General features: G+C 46.9%; 2 protein-coding genes and 1 pseudogene across 2 annotated transcripts; all 3 read left to right on the forward strand.

The window, feature by feature from the left end:
• The first annotated feature begins 6034 nt into the window (after window positions 1-6034).
• LOC125534555 (cytochrome P450 94B3-like) lies at window positions 6035-7885 on the forward strand. Its single transcript, XM_048697749.1, has one exon. The coding sequence runs from the start codon at window positions 6051-6053 to the stop codon at window positions 7605-7607; it is 1557 nt and encodes a 518-aa protein (XP_048553706.1). The 5' UTR covers window positions 6035-6050; the 3' UTR covers window positions 7608-7885.
• Window positions 7886-12964: 5079 nt separating this feature from the next.
• Window positions 12965-14052, forward strand: LOC125534556 (glutathione S-transferase U20-like). Its single transcript, XM_048697750.1, has 2 exons — window positions 12965-13325; window positions 13424-14052. The coding sequence occupies exons 1-2, from the start codon at window positions 12993-12995 to the stop codon at window positions 13757-13759; spliced, it is 669 nt and encodes a 222-aa protein (XP_048553707.1). The 5' UTR covers window positions 12965-12992; the 3' UTR covers window positions 13760-14052.
• A 5189-nt stretch (window positions 14053-19241) lies between these two features.
• Window positions 19242-19378, forward strand: LOC125541896 (annotated as a pseudogene).
• The last annotated feature ends 2334 nt before the right edge of the window (window positions 19379-21712 follow it).

A 21712-nucleotide genomic window follows, 5' to 3' on the forward strand; every position in this document is an offset into this window, starting at 1 on the left:
TGAAATGCACGTCTCAAAATCTGCTAGTTCGAGGGTGGGAGGGATATCATTGAGAAATCTCACCACTTCCTCACCCGTAAAAACAGATAGAAATACCCTGCTAACCTACCTCTATATCGCACGATCTATTAGTCCCCCCCCCCCCCCCCCCCCCCCCCCCCCCCCCCCCCCCCCCCCACGTCTCTCTCATACGTTATTTTTTGTATATGCTTGTTTTGTTTTGTTTTGAGGTGGTTTATGTGCTTCTTTCACCAATTACTCTTTGGTGTTCTTTACAATTTTTTTTGCATGTTTGTTTTGTTTTGTTTTGAGGTGGTTTATGTGTTTCTTTCACGAGTTATTCTTTGGTTTTTGTGGTTTTTTCATCGGTTTTCTACATTTTTTCAACTTTTCGATTCTTTTTATGTTTTTTCAACACATGTCTACCTTTTCAGATTGTATATTTTTTATGCGTGTTCAGCATTTTTCAAATATGGTATGTACATATGTTTCAAAATCATGTGTTTGAACATTCTTTTGAATACATGTTAAACAAATTTCAAATACACGTTGAAACATATCTTCGAATGATACAAAACATTGTGTTAAACTAATTGGACATTTTTGTACATTGAATAATTTTTTAATAACATGAACATATTTTTTGAAGTACATTGTATTTTGTTTATGAAAATAATGTCACAAAGATTTTATCAAAACACATGAATTTTTTTTTGTACAATTTTAATGCCATTAACATTCTGTTAAAGTTGCATGAACATTTTTGAACACTGCATACATATTTTTTTGGAAATATCACAAATATGTTTTCCAAAAATCACGAATATTTCTTAATGTACATTTTTTCTGAAAGCGATTAAGTTTTTAAAAGTTGTTGGAAGGTTTTGTTGAACACTATATAAATATTTTTAAAACACTGCATAAACATTTAGAATATAAAATAAGTTTTTGTTTCACGCACGCTTCTTTTACTGATGTGCACATGTACGCGAGGTGTGATTTTTCTAAGAACAACAACTATAGCGTGTTATACCAGGAAAAACAATGTGTGGCGAGTGCTAGTACCCGTTCGCTAAGGGAGGGGCTTTGCTACATCTGCGTAATCGTGTTTTTTTTTAAAACGAAGGCTCGCGAAGAGACCGGCTTTGAATTAACAAAGCCATCAACCGGCCAGGCATTACAAACATACACCAAACCACATCGGCCCAACGATACAAGGGAGCACTCTAGGAAGCTTACAACTCAACGCAGCGCACAAGCACGAAAGGAAAATACAACCGAGCCCATAGCTTGTACTAGCCGAAGACAGCAGCAAAACTGATAACAAAGGTAGCGACTGGCAGAGCAGGATGAAGACCTGCTAGAACAGAGTGCGGGCATGAACTAGGCTGACTCGCAGGATGAAGAAAACCAGGCGTCTTCCTCCTCTCGCGCCGCAGAGGGACCCTTCCCTCTCGCCTTGGATCGAAAGGCATCGAACCAGCAGACCTGAGAAGCGCTCACCCTAGAGCAGAAGCGATGGCAACCTCGGAGCCAGGAGCAACCGCGGAGCACACCACCATGGACAATGAGCACACAACATCCACTATACCGCCGCAACCAAGGACACCAGTAGACTGCCGGAAAGCCACCGGGAGCAGCTGCTGAAGAAGGGCGGCAAGGACATCAAGGAAGACCGCAGAACGTCGAGGAGCAAGACCCGTCGGCCGTTGAAGAAGAGCACCGGGAGCCCACCGCCGGGGCCGTGTTGCTAATGCTGGGAAGGGGAACCCCATCCCCTACCGCCGGATCGAAGGCGCCGTACCGCCAGCCTTGAGCCAAACACGCCACACCCAGTGGGCACCACCCTTGAGGGGAACGGGGACAATGCCGGCCAAGCAAATCCCGATGAAACCGCCGCCGCCAGACAACCAGAGCCGCCCAAAGCTCGGACCTTTGACACACCTCACCCGAACACGAGCCCTCCCCAGGCGGCACCTCCAAGGAGGAGCACGACACGAAACACGCCGTTGCCGCCCAATCCTAGCCTGATTTTGGGCTTTCACCCGGGAGGGGGAACGAGGGTGGAGAGGGGAGGACCTCGGCGGCACCTCCAGGGAGGAAGAACGGCGCCAAAGGGGTCGCTGCCGCCGGGCCGGACAAGCCAACCAAACGGTTTCCCATAGTCCCAAGCCTCACCACCCAGCACACATCATCTCCAGATCCGGCGCACGAGACGCAAGCAGCAGGGGACGGCCAGAGGGAGTCAAGGAGGAGGGAGCCAAACCTCAGATCCGGCGAGGAGGGGAAAACTCCGCGCCGCAGCCAGCCCCCGCCGGCGGCTCACCACCCGCGTGGTCGAGCAATCCGGCCAGAATCACCCGCAGCCGGCGCCAGTCGAGAGGACGCCGCTGCCTCGCCAAACAGGGCCGCCGCCCCAGATCCTAAGACCTCCTCCATGGACGAAGCGTCAGAGGCCTCGCCGCCACCTTCCCGGCGTCCGCGGGCAATATCCGGGCGAGACCCTCAGGTGACGGCGAGGGGGAACGGGGAAAAGGGGGTGGCGGCGCGGGGGGAACCCTAGTCGCCACCAGAGTCGCCCAGGAGGACGATACTAAGGTACGTGGGTGTCAGGATTGGACTTGTAGGGAGGGAGGGGTCCACTCCAGTGAAATTCAGAGTGTGTGTTTAGATTAGTTGGAAGGTTACGTAAACATTCATAAGGGTATGTAGGTGTAGGATTTCTTAAGAGAGATGCATATCCCTACGACCAACCGAGCAGTCATTTGGGCCGGCCCATTTTGTCAGGTTTCTGTTTTTCTGTTTTTTCTGGTTTTAGAAACTTTCTACAAGGTTTTGGTTTTGAAGGAACTGTTTTTTTCTGTTGCTTCTTTTTATGGTTTTCTTTGGGAATTTTGTTATGTTTTTTTGTTTTTAAAAAATGTTTCCTTTTGCCAAAATGATAGGAAATTTCAATTTTTGTTGCAAAAAGGAAAATAAATCAGATTTCTCCTTTTACAGGAAGCACAACTGTGCATTTTTTTGGAACCACATGTTGGGCTTCTCACGGAAGCACAACTATACTTTCTTTCTTTTCGAGAAGCACATTTGTGCTTGTCGCACAAGCACATGTTGTGCTTCTTGCGGGACAGAACTACTTTCCTTGAAAACTAGAAAAACAGATAATTCCACCAAAACCTATGGAAACCTAAGCAAAAGCCGAAAAACTGAAATAATAATAATAAATAAATAAACCTGAAAAACAGACTGCACAAAAAAGAAGAGAAATCCTGAGGGTGCGCCATTGTGTGACACGTGGCCTTGGCTGGGTGCGCCATTGTGTGACACATGGCCTTGGCTGGGCGCATCACTTGGCACGCTCACAGGCCTAAGAAAGTGACCGCCATGAAAGCACACCAAGGGACACCCCTTGATTATTAGTTGCTCCCAATCTCCCGGCCACTAAACCATGCACTTTATGTAAGGCTTCTTTGCCAAGGCATTATTAGTATCCGAAATGCTTATTTTATCCAGGGTGGGTATTTCAAGGTCGTTGGACCTTATGGGCCGAGAGAAACAAATCTGTAATTGCTAAATCTCAAATTTTGTTAGTTACTGATGCTACTGTTTTTACAAATTTGTGGCATCTTAATTTCTACATCAAGGATGTCCATTGCTTTGCTTTCTGTGATAGGGACAAAAGGATATCTGCACGTCCACATTGGCAAATGAATCGTGCGCTGTTGGGCTTGGGAGTTGGACTACAGGCTTTGTCGCTTTTCCGTATTTGGTGTTATTTCTTACTTTTGGCAAAAACTCAGTATTCTCATCATGGTTTGATGTTGATAGCAGAAAAGGAAAGCTTATACAATCAGAAATGCGGATTTCTGAGGAAAGAGGAATATATATTGTATAGTTTGGAAAGTCAATATATGCTTGCCGATCTTTTATAGTTGCCGATTTTTTATCCAGTAGAGTGGAGGGCTCTACCTAATATTGTTTAACAGGGCGAGCCTCCTAATGGAGCTTTCTAGTTGATGTAATCTCCAACAATGTATCTATGTTTCCCAATGTAATATAAACCGTCATTATGCATTTCTCCACAAAAACAGTCGAGCACTTGAATCGGTATTTTCTAAATTACTCCATAACACAACTTAGTTGGTCGAATGAAGTAAAAACCTCCCCGGAAAAAGAGGAAAAGAGTGGAGTAAAAACCATACTAATATAGTCCGTTGGGAAGACATTTCATCGATGGATTTGCAAATGCAACTGGGGCGTAACATAAGCTTACTCCCCTCGACAATCAAGCCCACTTGCTTCATGCCTTGACATTGGAGCAAGACTACTACTCTAATGGAATATGATGCTTGTACTGCGTTCCATTTCGTGCTAATCTGCATTCCACGTGTTTAGAGTAATCAAGTTGTAAATCAAGAAGAGGATCGAGTGTCTTACATTTATGTGTGAATCATGGAATTTACACCAAAGAAGGGATACCGGCTGCATCATTGTGTCCGTATGTGCAAGAAAAATGCATGCACGGGCACAGCCCTCCGTACGACGTTATTTAATAATTAGCCAACCTCGGTTGCTTCTTATTTATGCCTCATGCGTCGAGCAGCTTGTCGAAGGGTTGCTATCGCGATGTGCAATAGGTGGAATGGGGAACATGTGTGGGTTTCGAGCGCGGAGAATCAAGCTATGCAACACACTAGGACTCACACGTGCTTGGCAGTAGTTTCGACGTTGAGTTCATCGCATGAATACGGCACGGGGGTGAATTGTCAGGCCTGAAGGAGCAGACCAAGGTGGAGCAACCACTCTCTACCCCGTAATAAGCCCGTGAAGATCCATTGATGCGAGACTGATTAGCCAAATCTTACAAATGAACTTCGAAGCGGATCATATTTACATCTTAGAAACACGATTTCACTTTTGGAAAGCCACTTCATGATTTCCAAATTTGTTGTTAGTGGAGTTGAGAAAGCTATTCTAGCCATAGTAAAAGTTATTCTCAGGCTTTTTCGAGGTGATTTGGCTTGTTTTCCCCAAAATAAACTAGATTTTGTTAAAATAACCCATTTTTTATAAGAAAGGGTTTTACCCCATTTGTATTAGCGGAAACCATCCGGCTCATTACAACGTCTAAGAAAAAGAAGAAGGAATGAACAACCAATCCGAAACCAAACGGTGTAGTAGAGCCAATGTCATACAATCAGCTCATCAAGATTTCACAGGGACTTTAGAAAGTAGAAGTAAATATGTAGCATATTAGAGCTCGAAGCTGCATTTGACAAGCTCGCGAACACGTTGTCTCTCCAACTGAGGTTAAAATCATCCATAGAAATGTTATTGGTGTTGATCAAAATGACTTTTCGTTGGAACTAGCTAGTTGAATGGAAATCGAAGTGGAAAAATATGTAACGATATTTTTCTTCCATCCATCGTAGAAACACGCATGAGATGGAAGCATGTGACTATTCCGGTGGCGAGCTGTGACCATTCAGAGTCCTAAGAGTATAGATGTACCACTTCTTCTTCAGGAGCCGGCCGGAAACTGGAGAGCTATCTAGACTCCTCGTTTTCTTCCTTTGATGTTCAACATGTAAACAGGTCAGCTAACGTATCGGCCCATATTTGCGCTAAGCTTCCTTGCTCGCTGATGGTCACCGATAGCTGATTTGACTCTGAACCTCTGAACCTCGTTTCGTGCTCACCGGTGGAGATCGCTTGTTGAATAAAGCTCTCAAAGTTTGAGGCGAAAAAGAAAGAAAAAAATGGCCCCGCGTTGAGAATATTCCACCCCGGCCGGCCAGCTGCATGTGGTTGAGGAGTACTCAACGTAATGGGAAGCTAGCCCTCATCTTTTCGGTCGCAGCAGACCATGTATGACGGCGGCGGCAGACCGGCGGCGCGCACGTGTCCGGTCGTTCCGCACAAGAAACCACCGCCACGCTCTACTTTTCCTCCTCGATCTTGACCATGACCTTCACACACACCCTACAAAACCAGACGATATATATGTGCTACCTATAGTCCATCATCATGCAGCTAGAGGTCGATCGACCATGGCAATCGCATTGGCAGCCTTCCTGCTGCTGCTACCGCTCTTCTCCATCGCCGCTGTCTTCCTCCTCCATGCCCATGCGCGGAGAACCCACAAGCCGGCGGCGCCCTACCCGCTGCTCGGCCACCTGCCGCAGTTCCTGGCGAACCGGCACCGCATCCTGGACTGGATCACCGAGGTGCTCGCGCGCCAGCCCACCAGCACGCTCGTCTTCCACCGGCCCGGCGGCGAACGGGGCGTCATCACCGCCAACCCCGCCAACCTGGAGCACGTTATGCGCGCCGGCTTCCACAACTACCCCAAGGGCCCGCGCTTCGCGTCGGCGCTCCACGACTTCCTGGGCCATGGCATCCTCAACGTCGACGGCCATGCGTGGCGCGCCCAGCGCAAGGCCGCCAGCTACGAGTTCAACACACGCTCGCTGCGCCTCTTCGTGGCCCGCACCGTGCACGACGAGCTGCACGGCAGGCTCCTCCCGCTCCTGCGCCGCGCCGCCGGCTCCGGACGTAAGATCGATCTACAGGACACGCTCGAACGCTACGCCTTCGATAACATCTGCCGCGTCGCCTTCGACCACGATCCCCGGCAGCTCCCGGACGGGGACGCAGCCGAGAGCACCGCGACCGAGAGCACGGCGAGCAACAGGTTCGCCGACGCGTTCCGCGACGCCGCCAATCTCAGCGCGGGGAGGTTCCGTTACGCCGTCCCGGGGCTCTGGAAGGTAAAGAAGGCGCTCAACCTGGGCTCCGAGCGCCGGCTCCGCGAGTCCATCGCCGTGGTGCACGGCTTCGCCGACGGCATCATCCGGTCGCGGAGGGAGGAGATGCGCATCGGCTGCGAGAAGCACGACCTCCTGTCGCGGTTCATGGCGAGCCAGGGCGAGGGCTACACCGAGACGGCCCTCCGCGACGTGGTGATAAGCTTCCTGCTGGCCGGCCGGGAGACCACGTCCTCCGCGCTCACCTGGTTCTTCTGGCTGCTGTCCTCGGGCCCGGACGTGGAGCGCCGCATCCGCGACGAGGTCGCCGCCGTGCGCGCCCGCCGTGCGGCCTCCGATCTCAGCAGCGCGGGGTTCGACCTCGACGAGCTGAGGGAGATGCATTACCTTCACGCGGCCATCACGGAGTCGATGCGGCTGTACCCGCCGGTGCCGGTGAACTCGGTGCAGGCGCGGGCGGCGGACGTCCTCCCGGACGGCACGGCGGTGGGGGCGGGGTGGTTCGTGTCGTACAACGCGTACGCCATGGGGCGGATGGAGTCGGTGTGGGGCGAGGACGCGCGGGCGTACCGGCCGGAGCGGTGGCTGGACCCAGACCCGGCGGAGGCGACGTTCCGGCCGGAGAGCCCGTTCCGGTACATCGTGTTCCACGCGGGGCCGAGGATCTGCCTCGGGAAGGAGATGGCGTACATCCAGATGAAGTCCATCGTGGCGTCCGTGGTGGAGGAGTTTGAGGTGGCGGTGGACGGCGGCTACACGCCGCGGCAGGTGGCCTCGCTGACGCTGCGGATGGCCGACGGGCTGCCGGTCAGGGTCAAGGATTTTCGTGGAGGGAATTGAGTACGACGGTCGACGGGATGGAGGGAAAAATCTTCTTTGAACGGGATTTTTCACCGTGCAGTACAGAAGAACGTGAGTGAGTCAAAGATAGATTCCGTGTTGTGTCCAATAATCAAAGTGGTCTACTCCCTCCGTAAAAAAATATAAAAGCGTTTGATGCGAAGAAAGTATTTCTTAGCTACTAGGTACTGTATCAATTCTTCTCTTTTTGTGAATAAGGTACTGTATCAATTCCAATGGCGACTTCATAGATGCTATACCTTCACGTGACGGTTCAATAATCCTCTAGAAATATCACAAATTCAACATGTGCATGGGGTAAATTTTTTGCTAGAAGTGCAAGATGTTTCCTGTCTCGGCCGCAGGGCGGCCCACCCTAAGCCCCTGCATGCCATCGTCGTGGTGGTGGGCGGGGCGGTGCCTTGGTGTCGAGGGTGCTTCCCGACATGGCGCCAGGCGGTGCCCCGGGGTCCTGGTTGCTTCCCGGTTGGTCCGTTTCGTTGGCCGGCGTGGTGTTGGGTGATGATGCGGATGCCGTCGGTGTGTTGGATTATGCTCTCAGTGTGTTGGATTATGCCGACGTCTGCATTGTTCTGATGCCCTTCGACTCTAGTCATGTCACACAAGCGTCGTGGTGTCGTCTCGACAGCAAGTGACCTTTCGGCTGCACCCACAACATAGGTGGTGTCCGCGACATTGTGTGGTCTCGGATGAGCGTTGCCTTTTGATTACGTTTATGGTCATTCTAATGGTAATATCAATGCCACTAATTCATTTCTTCTTATTTAAAGAATATATATTATTATATGGTTATTCTTGCATATTATAAAAACACAATTTTTATGTAAATTATGTGCAAATTTCTTACTATTTTTATTTCATTCTACTTGAAAAGGTAATACTAATGCCACTAATTCATTATTCTTTACAAACTACTTTTTTGTTTGTTTTTAGTTTTGTTCATTTATTTTTTAAGACGACACAACCACAAGTATTCGAATTTCAGATGACTCACACTTTTCTTCTTTTGGTTACCGGGTCAAGGATGGCTAGCTGTCGTGTATTGCTCATAGCGAGCAATACCCTCGGCTCACTCGAGAGCTCCTATTCCGCACCTTTAGAGAGCTAAGGAAGCCAATTGGTGCTCAATTCAGCACCTAATGGGCTGGCCCACGAACGCACGTAGTGGTGAATTCATGCTCCAGCGCTCTAGGGAGTCCCCGCTGGGCAATAAAATGACCGGTTCGGGGTGTTTTTAGAAGTGTCTACAAAATGATGTGTAGAGAATGTATGTACAACAGCTATTTAAACTGATGTACATGCCGTAAGTAGATAAATTGTTCGGAAGCAGTAGTGGAGCTTCCCTAGGGTAAAAGAGGGCGATTGCCCCCCCCCCCCCACCCTACGCTCTAAAAATCCATTATCCATTCCCTTCATTCTGCCATTTGTCTCGATGAATCTGTTTAGAGTGCAAGGGGGCTGGAATTTGATTCACCGTTGATGTTAGTCTCGACCAGTACCGGTTGTTTAGACTTCAGACTACCCATAGTGGGAGTAACATAAGGCTGGTTGTAATGGAGAGTACCATATAGTAATATCATGCATATGATACTAGTCTATAATACTACTTCCGTAATGCATATTATCATAGGTTGCCTTATTAATTGCCATGCATGACATAAACTAGTACAACATTTAATATGATATGGTATACCATCCTCTCTTTTCTTATTTAACTATGCGCCACATCATTCAAAAAGTCTAATTGGCATCTCCAACAGTTTGTATGTTAGCTTATTGGTAAAATATGCCATGTCATCAACCAACACCTTAACATACAACAACTCCAATAGGTTGTATCTAGTTTGCCCAATAGAATCTGAGATAATAAATAAGATGCTCTCTCATTCTACATTGGACCTTGTGCAAGAGATGTTGGTTCATGTACATACAATCTTCATCTCTTTCCTCATTTATTATATGACACATCATAAAAAATTCTATGTGGCAAAGTCTACCAACAACTATCTTACAACCATTGGAGATGCCCTTATGATACTTCCATTACGACCAGTCTAAATAGTAACATCACACCATATGTAGGCAAAATAGATGATGTGGCAAGTAATTAATGAGAAAAGAGAGGCATGTGGTAGCATAGCATGTTACTCAAGCTGCCTCCAATGCACAGGTGTTTAGATGAGGCGCTAAGCATATTAAATAGCTTAGCAACCAAACTTCCCAATGCATGAGTGCTTAGCTTCCTGTAGCTAAGCTCTCTTCATTTAATTAGCCGTAGGATCTTTTGTGGTATGTTACTTTGTGGCCTATTTCTGCCACGTATTAAGCAAATATATTTAGTAATGCATAATATATTTATTCAACTTAATGGCAGCACAAATGGTGCAAGAACAAAAACACAAGTAAACAGAAGCTTCGCCGTAAGCAGCGAAATATGCAGTAGTTTTATCTACTAAACTTACGGAATATAGGTCATTTCCAACTGTTGTTGCCCCGCAAGAGATTCTTGTTAATATCTTTTCAGGAATACCGAGATCAGCATGCCCTTCTCAACTGGGAATTCATTAATCTTCAGCAAGCTGTTTAGTTCTTATGGCACAGTTTAGTTCTAGCTAGCTGGCGAAGTGCAAAAGAGATCATGGACTGTAGTTTGTATGACAAAGTTGCAAGAGTCTGGGACTAGGCGATGGCGTTCAGATCACATACTACTATTTATATCAGAGTCTCCATTGCCCTAGCTCAGACTCCAGACTATGAATTATCTATGGTTCAGATCACATGCTATGCAGAATAGACTCTCCATCTTATGGTTCAGTCTATCAATTACATACCGTTCAAACTATCAATTAGCAAGAAGCAGAGAAAAAACTCATATAAGCATGGACTGGAGAGAGACAAGCATGAGGTGAAATTGAACACAGAACACAGACACGTTTTGAAACAAACTAGCAGCTTTGCTTTTGTGAAAAGAATTCATTATCCTTGAGCTAGCGGCGGCGGCGAACAGAGCTTGTGGCGCCAGTGGTGTCTGTAATTCGTTCTCCTACCCGCGGTCCATGCAACCTCGAGGGTCCACCGGAGCTGGGCTTCCACAAACAGGCGGAACGACGGTCGATGCGGCGATTGAGAGGTGTGGCAGCACCGCGGTGACGAAGTGACTGCGCTGGGGTGGCGGCGCACGGCGAGGAGGAGGAGACGAGGGTGCCGCTCGGGTCGAAAGGGGAAAAAAGGGAAAAAAAAAGAATAGGAGAAATGATGCGGTGTTTCACACGGGATCGAATTAACTGCTTTCTGCCTAAGATCGTGCGCTTGGAGTCGTTCCTTCCAGGGGTTACTGGTTCGCTCTCTCTCTTCTTTAATTAACCAACCATGTCTGATTTTTTCCTACGTGGCAAACTTAGCACCGATCCAGGTTGGAGCATTGGGAGAGGCCTCATAGCAAGACAAGATAAATCTACAATCTAATAAATGAAGTCTTGCATGACAACACACATACATTACTCCCCACTATAGAGGTAGTAACCTAGAGTAGCTCATTCAGCTCAATAACTTTGTGCCTGAAATTTATTGATTCATTGTTTTGCACTACTCAGCACCAATAGAAATCAGAGTAACCAACTATAATTCTCCCAATTACTACTAAGTCTTAAAGGAAGAACTGAAGTGCTTAAAAGGTACTCCCTCTGTCCCATAATATAAGATATTTTTGCAAGCTAAAACAGCTTGCAAAAATGTCTAACATTGTGAAACGGAGGGAGTAATTATTACTAGGTCCACCGATACAACCTCCATCAAGAAATAATAAAAGCAGTACTAAATGTCTTGACCCACTATATCTTCTTGCCTCTATCGGTTGTTCTCGCTATCCCCCTGTCAATGTTGGCAGAGACAGTGCACAACCGACAACTCGGTGCCGGCGGCGCATGCCTTGGCGACCTTCTTTCTCGGTCGCTTCACATATTGATTTTTTTTGCCACAGAGAACAAGATCCCGGTGGTTTTTACCCTCGGTGGGATTGGATCCCATGTTGACAAAAAGGTTTGTATTTTATCCATCAGGCCCTTCTCAATGCTTCATCTTATACATGTGCTATGGCTGTTATGTAGACAAAAAAATCTGATGTGGCGAAACAAATAAAAGGGGAGAGATGGGTTTGTTGACCTCAAGAGAAAACAATTCCAAGGGCGTGAACCTAGGCAAAACACTTAATGAAAGAAGTCCACCAATGCATGGAGGAGTTTAGATGTCAAATCATTAAATGAAGTGAGTTTAGCCACAACAAACTAAGCACCTATGCATTGTAGACTTTGGTTGCTAAACTCTATAATGCGTTTAGCACTTCATCTAAACTCCCATGCATTGAAAAACGCCTAATGGGTGACAATTGTGCTCAGCTACATCATCTTGAAAGCTTCTCTCAAACCTGTTATGTTGATTGAAGCAACCACAAAATACAACAAGCATGTTGGGGCCGCAGCACAACCAAATGCAAAGAAAACAAGAAGAAGAAAGAGAAACAAAAGCGGACACCGGTAGCTTGACGAAACGAAGAAGAAGACTGGCAACCGTTGCTTAAAAGTACCAAAAACGTTTTATCCATAAAGAGTTGATTCGTCATCGCAGCTTACTGGACCAGCACCTAAGGGCCTTTACGAGAGAACCGCCGCCATGAACTCAAGCAACAACACAAGAAAACGGCGAGCCGCCCGTGTACGAACATGTCTTCCGTGTACCAATGGCTCTGCATGTGCCGTAGAGGTGCCGGGTGGGAGGCCGTGCGATCCGCGAGCCACGATCTCGAGTCATGTCGGCCGGGCGGCCATGCTGGGAGCACTGCCGCACCCGTGCTCGCGGCCCGCGCAGGTGCTCCACTCCGCTGCAAGCTGGGCTTGCTGAGGCTTGTTCGCTCCACGCCGAGCAGCCCTAAGCGTGGTGCAATGACGGCTCTGTCGTCCCTGTCGGCAAAACTGACATCGAACGTTTTGGTAGTTTTTAGCAACGAGAAACCCCTCGGCAGTTTTTTGTTGACGTTTTGAAAACTTTAGTTCAGCGGGACGCCAACCACAAATGTGATAGTTTTTTGTTAAATACTTTTGATGAACTGGTGCTAGTGCTAGATTGGCGGCAACGTGGAACAACAAAAGAGTATGAGTGTGCGCTCATGGAACACGCTGTGCATGGCCGTGATACCTATAAAAATACTTGAAAGTTCAAACCCTACACTGTCAATCGAGATGCAGCCGTCAGCCATGATGCCATGGCGTGGACCTAGATCGCCTATAAATCCCAGTTGTCCTGCTGCATGCCTCCACGCAACAAGTTCCACCCAAGCTTCTTCTACTTCCTACCTGATCCAGACACCCGATGAAAGCCATGGACGCCGCCGGCAAGAGCTCCGTGACGTGCGTCGACTTCTGGGCCAACGGGTTTGGCATGCGGATGCGGATCGCGCTGCGCGAGGTAGGCGTGGCGTTCGAGTACGTCGAGGAGGACCTCCGCGTCTGCGAGAGGAGCGAATTGGTGCGGCGCATGAACCCCGTCCACCGCTCCGTGCCCATCCTGATCCACCGCGGCCGTCCGGTCTGCGGCTCCCTCAACATCCTGGAGTACATCGACGAGGTCTGGAGTGCACTGGGCGAGACCCGCCGCTTGCTCCCCGGCGACCCGGCGGACAGGGCGGACGCCAGGGTTTTCCCAGTCACGACGTTGTAAAACGACGGCCAGTGAATTGTAATACGACTCACTATAGGGCGAATTCGTGGGAAGATAATTTACGTGGATGACCTGGAAATTAGGTGTTCCCTGCTCAGACAAGGTTCCTGAAGAGCAAGGGTGAGGAGAAATACGCGGCCAAGGAAGAGCTGGTTGAGCAACTCAAACGCCTAGATGAGGTGCTCGGGGACAAGGCATTTTTTTCTGGTGACGCATTTGGGTTCTTGGACGTCGTCCTCATCCCATTTTCAAGCATGTTCCGTGGGTACGAGCAGCATGGAGGGTTTGACCTCGAGGTGGAGTGCCCCAACCTCATGCGATGGGTGAAGAGGTGTAAGGAGAGGGAGAGCGTAAGAGCTGTTCTTCCGGATGAGACGAAGATGTACGAATTACACAAGGAGTGGTACGGTATTGAGTAAAGAAGCCGGCTTCAGTAGCTGCATTATTCCTGAATTTATTTCAGTATTTTCGGCGATGCGTTTTTAGTGAGAGGAGATGTTCCCGTCGACGACAAGGCGCCTACGGTGACTTCGTAAATCTTAAGATGATATGCCGGCTCGGTCTCTCGGAGGTGCTCATAGGGATAGGGTGTGCGTGCGTGCGTTCATAGAGGTGAGTGTATGCGCGTGTATATGAGCGCTTGTGTCTGTACTGATGCTCAAAAAAGTAGCTGCAGCTGAATTAATCTAGCCCTCTACGTATGAGCAGTTAAAATTTGCCTCCCAAATAAATATTGTCGTTAAATACAAATTTGCCTCCCAAATAAATATTGTCGTTAAATACATGGTGAATTTGTATTGTGTATTTGTTAGGCATAGTTAATATCGATGTTTTTCCCTTTAAACTAGATCAATTTTTCTTTTGTGATGGTAATAGGGTGTTTTATTTCAAACTCACAGAATTACAATCCTTAGCAACAAGTTCAGAAATAAAAGTAGGGGATTGGTTAAGCCAGCACGCAGTGCTATCCCCAGATCTACCAAAATTTGCTAAGCAATGTGCAACTTTGTTTTGATCACGAGAAACTTTAACACGAACAAACACCCTATTTGCTAGTAAACCTTTGATTTCTGCAAAGAAATGACCATATGCTGATCTATCCAGTGAATCATTAGACAGTGTTGATAAAGCTACCGAACAATCATATTGTAGCTGAACTGGTCGATTGGACCGCTGAATCGCGAGACTTACTCCTTCCATAATCGCATGTAACTTTGCTTCCAGCGCCTCATTACAGTGATAAATGCGTCGGTAAGCCGCAAAAGTAACACCACCCTTGTCATCACGTAAAACCATACCCGAAGACAGCAGGAGTGGTACGGTATTGAGTAAAGAAGCCGGCTTCAGTAGCTGCATTATTCCTGAATTTATTTCAGTATTTTCGGCGATGCGTTTTTAGTGAGAGGAGATGTTCCCGTCGACGACAAGGCGCCTACGGTGACTTCGTAAATCTTAAGATGATATGCCGGCTCGGTCTCTCGGAGGTGCTCATAGGGATAGGGTGTGCGTGCGTGCGTTCATAGAGGTGAGTGTATGCGCGTGTATATGAGCGCTTGTGTCTGTACTGATGCTCAAAAAAGTAGCTGCAGCTGAATTAATCTAGCCCTCTACGTATGAGCAGTTAAAATTTGCCTCCCAAATAAATATTGTCGTTAAATACAAATTTGCCTCCCAAATAAATATTGTCGTTAAATACATGGTGAATTTGTATTGTGTATTTGTTAGGCATAGTTAATATCGATGTTTTTCCCTTTAAACTAGATCAATTTTTCTTTTGTGATGGTAATAGGGTGTTTTATTTCAAACTCACAGAATTACAATCCTTAGCAACAAGTTCAGAAATAAAAGTAGGGGATTGGTTAAGCCAGCACGCAGTGCTATCCCCAGATCTACCAAAATTTGCTAAGCAATGTGCAACTTTGTTTTGATCACGAGAAACTTTAACACGAACAAACACCCTATTTGCTAGTAAACCTTTGATTTCTGCAAAGAAATGACCATATGCTGATCTATCCAGTGAATCATTAGACAGTGTTGATAAAGCTACCGAACAATCATATTGTAGCTGAACTGGTCGATTGGACCGCTGAATCGCGAGACTTACTCCTTCCATAATCGCATGTAACTTTGCTTCCAGCGCCTCATTACAGTGATAAATGCGTCGGTAAGCCGCAAAAGTAACACCACCCTTGTCATCACGTAAAACCATACCCGATCCTGCAGCTCCGTCTTCCGCACAATAAGAACCATCAATAAGAGAGAGCTACCCACCCCGGCGGAGGAGCCGGCCAACGAAGGCATGGCGACCTTGGCGATGACGACCGAATTTTCTCAATCACCGGTTCCATCAACATTGGAACCTTACCTTCCATCACCTCTTCCACACCCATGCATCCTAATTGTAGCAAAGAGTTAAAATAGCTGCATAGATAATCACACGACACCTCCGCAGGTGGAATAGATTTCACATGCATGACTTCATTACGTAAATGCCAAACCCTCAAGAGCACCATAATGATCATGTCCCGGACATTGCTCTGCTGACCAGCAAGCAAGTGAAGAAACCATCCATCACTCGTACATCAATATCATACCTATTCGGCAATGGCCAACAGTCCTTCATCGCGTCCCATAAGCTTGCCGCATTGGGACAGACTAGTAAAGCATGAAATGATGATTCATCTTCTCGCCCACACATTCCACAGGTTGCCCTTGTACTAATATGACGTCGATTCCTTTCTGAGTTAGTTGCTAGTGTACCAGCAATTACCTTCCATACAAAAACTTTCATCTTAGGAAGAACCAAGGCATGCCATACAATATTCCACATACCACGTTCACCACCAGAACATGTGCTGCTTGCTCCTTGTGAGAAACGGTTCATATGCTAACCCATAGCTAAATGACAGGCGCTCCTAACAGTGAAAGAGCCCGATTTCTCAAAAGGCCAAGCAATAAAATATTCCCGCTGTCTTGGCGATGTACGAATTTTCAAAATAGCTTCAACGTAAACATGACAGAATTTTTTTTCCAATAAATTTACCTTCCATGCATCATTGGCATCCAGAAAATCAGAACCTTTGTTTAGGCGACAATTTCTTTTAGGGGAAATAGGTGTAAAAGGACACTCGTAGGAATCCATGGATCTCGCCAAGTTCGAATAAGTTTACCATTGCCGACTCGCCAGATCATACCTTTTTTCACCAAGTTCAACCCATGTCCGACACCCTTCCAAACTGCTGACGAGTTACTCGGAAAAACTGTATCCAATAGATTCCCATTTGGATAATATTTAGCCCGTAGCAGTCTTGCACAAAGCGATTCAGGTGCAACAAGGAGTCGCCAGGCTTGTTTAGCAAGCAAAGCCTTATTAAACGCCCTCATATCCCTGAATCCCATCCCTCCTTTGGGTTAAGGTAGAACCAATTTATCCCATGCCATCTAAGCCATATTTTTCTTACCATTTTCCACGCCCCACCAGTACTGTCTCATCAACTTTGACAAATCATCACATACCGAGAAAGGAAGTTTGAAAACACTCATTACATAGGTGGGGATGGTCTGGGCTACAGATTTGATCAAAACTTCTTTACTCGCCGAAGATGAGTATCTTTCGCTCCAATCCACATGTCTCTTGCTCATACATGATTGTAAAAATTCGAACCTCCCTTTATGCATTCCCCGTCTGGTATAGGGATACCCAAATATTTTGCATCAAAAACTTACTGAGTCACACCAAGAATCCTTTTGACCTACACAGAATCCGTATCAGGACAATCATCAGTAAATAAGATGGAACACTGGGATGGGTTAATAAGTTGACCCGTAGCTATAGCATAAGTGCTCAAAACATCTTTGACAACTGCCGCTTGATCCGGCTCCGCACGAAAAAATAATAGTGAATCATCCGCAAGAGAAATAGGAGGAGCTCTTCGACAAATCTTTATAGCTTGTAAACCCTTCTCTTGTACAACATCATGTAATAAAGCAGATAGAGCATCAGCGACAAAGACAAATAAGAATGGTGATAAAGGATCACCTTGACGGAGACCCCGGGTAGGAGAAAACTGTTGAAGTAATCTTCCATTAAACTTTACTGAATACTTGACAGAGCGAACACACTCCATTACCCGCGAGATCTAGAGATTAGAGAAACCCCACTTAATAAGAGCTCCCTCCAAGAAATCCTAGTCAACACGGTCATAACTTTAGATAAATCCAACTTATATGCACAAAAGGAATTACCTCCACTATTCCCTTACTGGATATGATGAATACATTCGACGGCAATGATAGAATTATCAGAAATAAGTAGTCCGGGAATGAACGCACTTTGATTTTCTGAAATTAAATCCGCAAGAAGCGGCCGCAAATGATTCACCATACACTTCAAGACTATTTTATAAATCACATTACACAAAGATATAGGTCCGAAGTCCTTCAAAGATATCGGATGAGCTATTTTTGGGATAAAAACAATAGCTGTATCATTCACCCACTTGGCATAAATCATGTCCAAAAAAATAACTTGACAACATCAATAATCTCCACTTTCAAACAGGACCAATTCCTCTGATAAAATCTCGATGGAAAACCATCCGGGCCTGGAGCTTTTCGAGGTCCTATTTGAAGCAATGCATCTGAAATTTCCTCCTCGGAGAAGGGTGCATTCAGACTTTCATTCATAGCATCTGAAACCTTCGGAACAATTAGTTCCAGCATATCATTAGTTAACAAGGTTGGGTCTTTAGTATACACTTCCTGGAAATAAGACTCGGTCATCCTCTTCATCTCAGACGGAACATTGCACCAAGACCCATCAACCTTAGGCAGCCTTCTTATATTATTTCTCCGGGCACGCCATACAACCTGCTTATGGAAATATTGTGTGTTGCGGTCCCCCTCTTTCAACCACATAATTCTACTCCACTGCAACCACATCATCTCTTCCATATACAAAAGCTCATCAAGTCTCTCCATCTTCCGGCGAATAAGAAGTCGATCATTATTACTTCGATGAAGGTCCTCAAGCTCTTGCCCAAGGGAAAAAAAATCTGTCGTTCAACATGAACAAAATGTGTTGGAATATTGTTGTATTGAGATAGGACTAGTGCTTAACTTGTAATCCTCTCCTCTCTCTACTTCTGCTTATCTCCTCCTGTATCGACCTTCTCTTGTAACTTCATGATCAATCTCTCGATCGTCAGACTTGTAAGCCACGGCATCCCTAATATAAATACAATCACGGCCCAAGACAAGGGTTCAACGCTTCCCACAATATTTACATGGTAATCAGAGCATCTTCTTCCTAGATCGAGAAGAGATCGCATCTAGCCTTCCCCAAAACCTAGCCATGACTTCAGCCTCCACCCAACCTAGCACCATGAGTGCGCTCACCACCTCCCTCGCCTCCACATCCACCTTCGCCCTTTCATCCAGTAGTTCTCAAGCCATGTCCCTCGGATCACCACCGCAGGAGAAGCTCACGAGGAACAATTTCCTCATGTGGAAAGCCATCGTTCTGCTACAAATCGAGGGCGCCCTGATGGCGCACTACCTCCATCCGTCAAGCCAGGCGCTGCCGGAAACTCTCACCATCACTAAGGATGGGAAGGACGAATAGAGTGCAAACTTCACAATGTATCGCTGGTACGCTCAACATCAGCAGGTTCAAGATTTCTTGACGAGCTCCCTGTCTCGCGAGATTCTTGCACAAGTCGTCACTGTGGAGACTCCGGCGGAGGTGTGGGCAGCGATCCACGCCACGTTTGCTGCCCAAAACCAAGCCCAAGCCATCAACACTTGAATAGAGCTCACAAATCTAAAAAAGGTAAACTAACCAAGACTGAGTACCTTGCCAAGATTAAGATGTTGACCGATGAGATTGCATGCACGGGAGCGACACTAGGCAGTGCTGAGATCATCTCCCACATCCTGGCCGGTCTCGACCTCGACTACAACCCGGTTGTGCCAGCTATTGCAGCACGGGTCGAGCCCGTGACTGTACAGGAACTCTTCACCCAGTTGCTGAGCTTAGATGCCCGCCTCAATCTTCTTCATGTGACGAACATCCGTCAATTCTCTGCCAATGCCACTTGAAGGAAATATGCCCTAGAGGCAATAATAAAGTTATTATTTATTTCCTTATATCATGATAAATGTTTATTATTCATGCTAGAATTGTATTAACCGGAAACATAATTCATGTGTGAATACACAGACAAACTTAGTGTCACTAGTATGCCTCTACTTGACTAGCTCGTTAATCAAAGATGGTTATGTTTCCTAACCATGAACAAGGTGTTGTTATTTGATTAACGAGGTCACATCATTAGTTGAATGATCTGATTGACATGACCCATTTCATTAGCTTAGCACCCGATCGTTTAGTATGTTGCTATTGCTTTCTTCATGACTTATACATGTTCCTATGACTATGAGATTATGCAACTCCCGTTTACCGGAGGAACACTTTGTGTGCTACCAAATGTCACAACATAACTGGGTGATTATAAAGGAGCTCTATAGGTGTCTCCAAAGGTAGATGTTGGATTGGCGTATTTCGAGATTAGGATTTGTCACTCCGATTGTCGGAGAGGTATCTCTGGGCCCTCTCGGTAATGCACATCACATAAGCCTTGCAAGCATTGCGACTAATGAGTTAGTTGCGAGATGATGTATTACGGAACGAGTAAAGAGACTTGTCGGTAACGAGATTGAACTAGGTATTGGATACCAACGATCGAATCTCGGGCAAGTAACATACCGGTGACAAAGGGAACAACGTATGTTGTTATGTGGTCTGACCGATAAAGATCTTCGTAGAATATGTAGGAGCCAATATGGGCATCCAGGTCCCGCTATTGGTTATTGACTAGAGATGTGTCTCAGTCATGTCTACATTGTTCTCGAACCGTAGGGTCCGCACGCTTAACGTTACGATGACAGTTATTATGAGTCTATGCATTTTGATGTACTGAAGTTAGTTCGGAGTCCCGGATGTGATCACGGACATGACGAGGAGTCTCGAAATGGTCGAGACATAAAGATTGATATATTGGAAGCCTATATTTGGATATCGGAAGTGTTCCGGATGAAATCGGGACTTTACCGGAGTACCGGGAGGTTACCGGAACCCCCCGGGAGCCATATGGGCCTTAATGGGCTTTAGTGGAAAGGAGAAAGGGGCAGCCCAAGGTGGCCGCGTGCCTCCCCCCTCCCCTAGTCCTATTAGGACTAGGAGAGGTGGCCGGCCCCCTCTCTCTCTTTCCCCCTCGGGGAATCCTAGTCCAACTAGGATTGGGGGGGGGGGGAGTCCTACTCCCAGTAGGAGTAGGACCCCTCCTGCGCCCTCCTCCTGGCCGGCGGCCCCCTCCCCCTTGGCTCCTTTATATACGAAGGCAGGGGCACCTCTAGACACACAAGTTGATCATTGAGATCGTTCCTTAGCCGTGTGCGGTGCCCCCTGCCACCATATTCCACCTCGATCATATCGTTGTAGTGCTTAGGCGAAGCCCTGCGTCGGTAGAACATCAAGATCGTCACCACGCCGTCGTGCTGACGGAACTCCTCCCCGACGCTTTGCTGGATCGGAGCCCGGGGATTGTCATCGAGCTGTACGTGTGCTAAGAACTCGAAGGTGCCGGAGTAACGGTGCTTGGATCGGTCAGATCGGGAAGACGTATGACTACTTCCTCTACGTTGTGTCAACGCTTCCGTAGTCGGTCTGCGTGGGTACGTAGACAACACTCTCCCCTCTCGTTGCTGTGCATCACCATGATCTTGCGTGTGCGTAGGAAAATTTTGAAATTACTACGTTCCCCAACAGTGGTATCAGAGCCAGGTTTTATGGTTTGATGTTATTTGCACAAGTAGAACACAAGTGAGTTGTGGGCGATATAAGTCATACTGCCTACCAGCATGTCACACTTTGGTTCGGCGGTATTGTTGGACGAGACGACCCGGACCAACATTACGCGTACGCTTACGCGAGACCGGTTCCCCCGACGTGCTTTGCACACAGGTGGCTTGCGGGCGACTGTCTCTCCAACTTTAGTTGAACCGAGTGTGGCTACGCCCGGTCCTTGCGAAGGTTAAAACGGAGTCTATTTGACAAACTATCGTTGTGGTTTTGATGCGTAGGTGAGATTGGTTCTTGCTTAAGCCCGTAGCAGCCACGTAAAACTTGCAACAACAAAGTAGAGGACGTCTAACTTGTTTTTGCAGGGCATGTTGTGATGTGATATGGTCAAGACATAATGCTAAATTTTATTGTATGAGATGATCATGTTTTGTAACCGAGTTATCGGCAACTGGCAGGAGCCATATGGTTGTCGCTTTATTGTATGCAATGCAATCGCGATGTAATGCTT

The sequence above is a fragment of the Triticum urartu genome, chromosome 2 (assembly GCF_003073215.2).
Source record: "Triticum urartu cultivar G1812 chromosome 2, Tu2.1, whole genome shotgun sequence".
Lineage (NCBI taxonomy): Eukaryota > Viridiplantae > Streptophyta > Magnoliopsida > Poales > Poaceae > Triticum > Triticum urartu.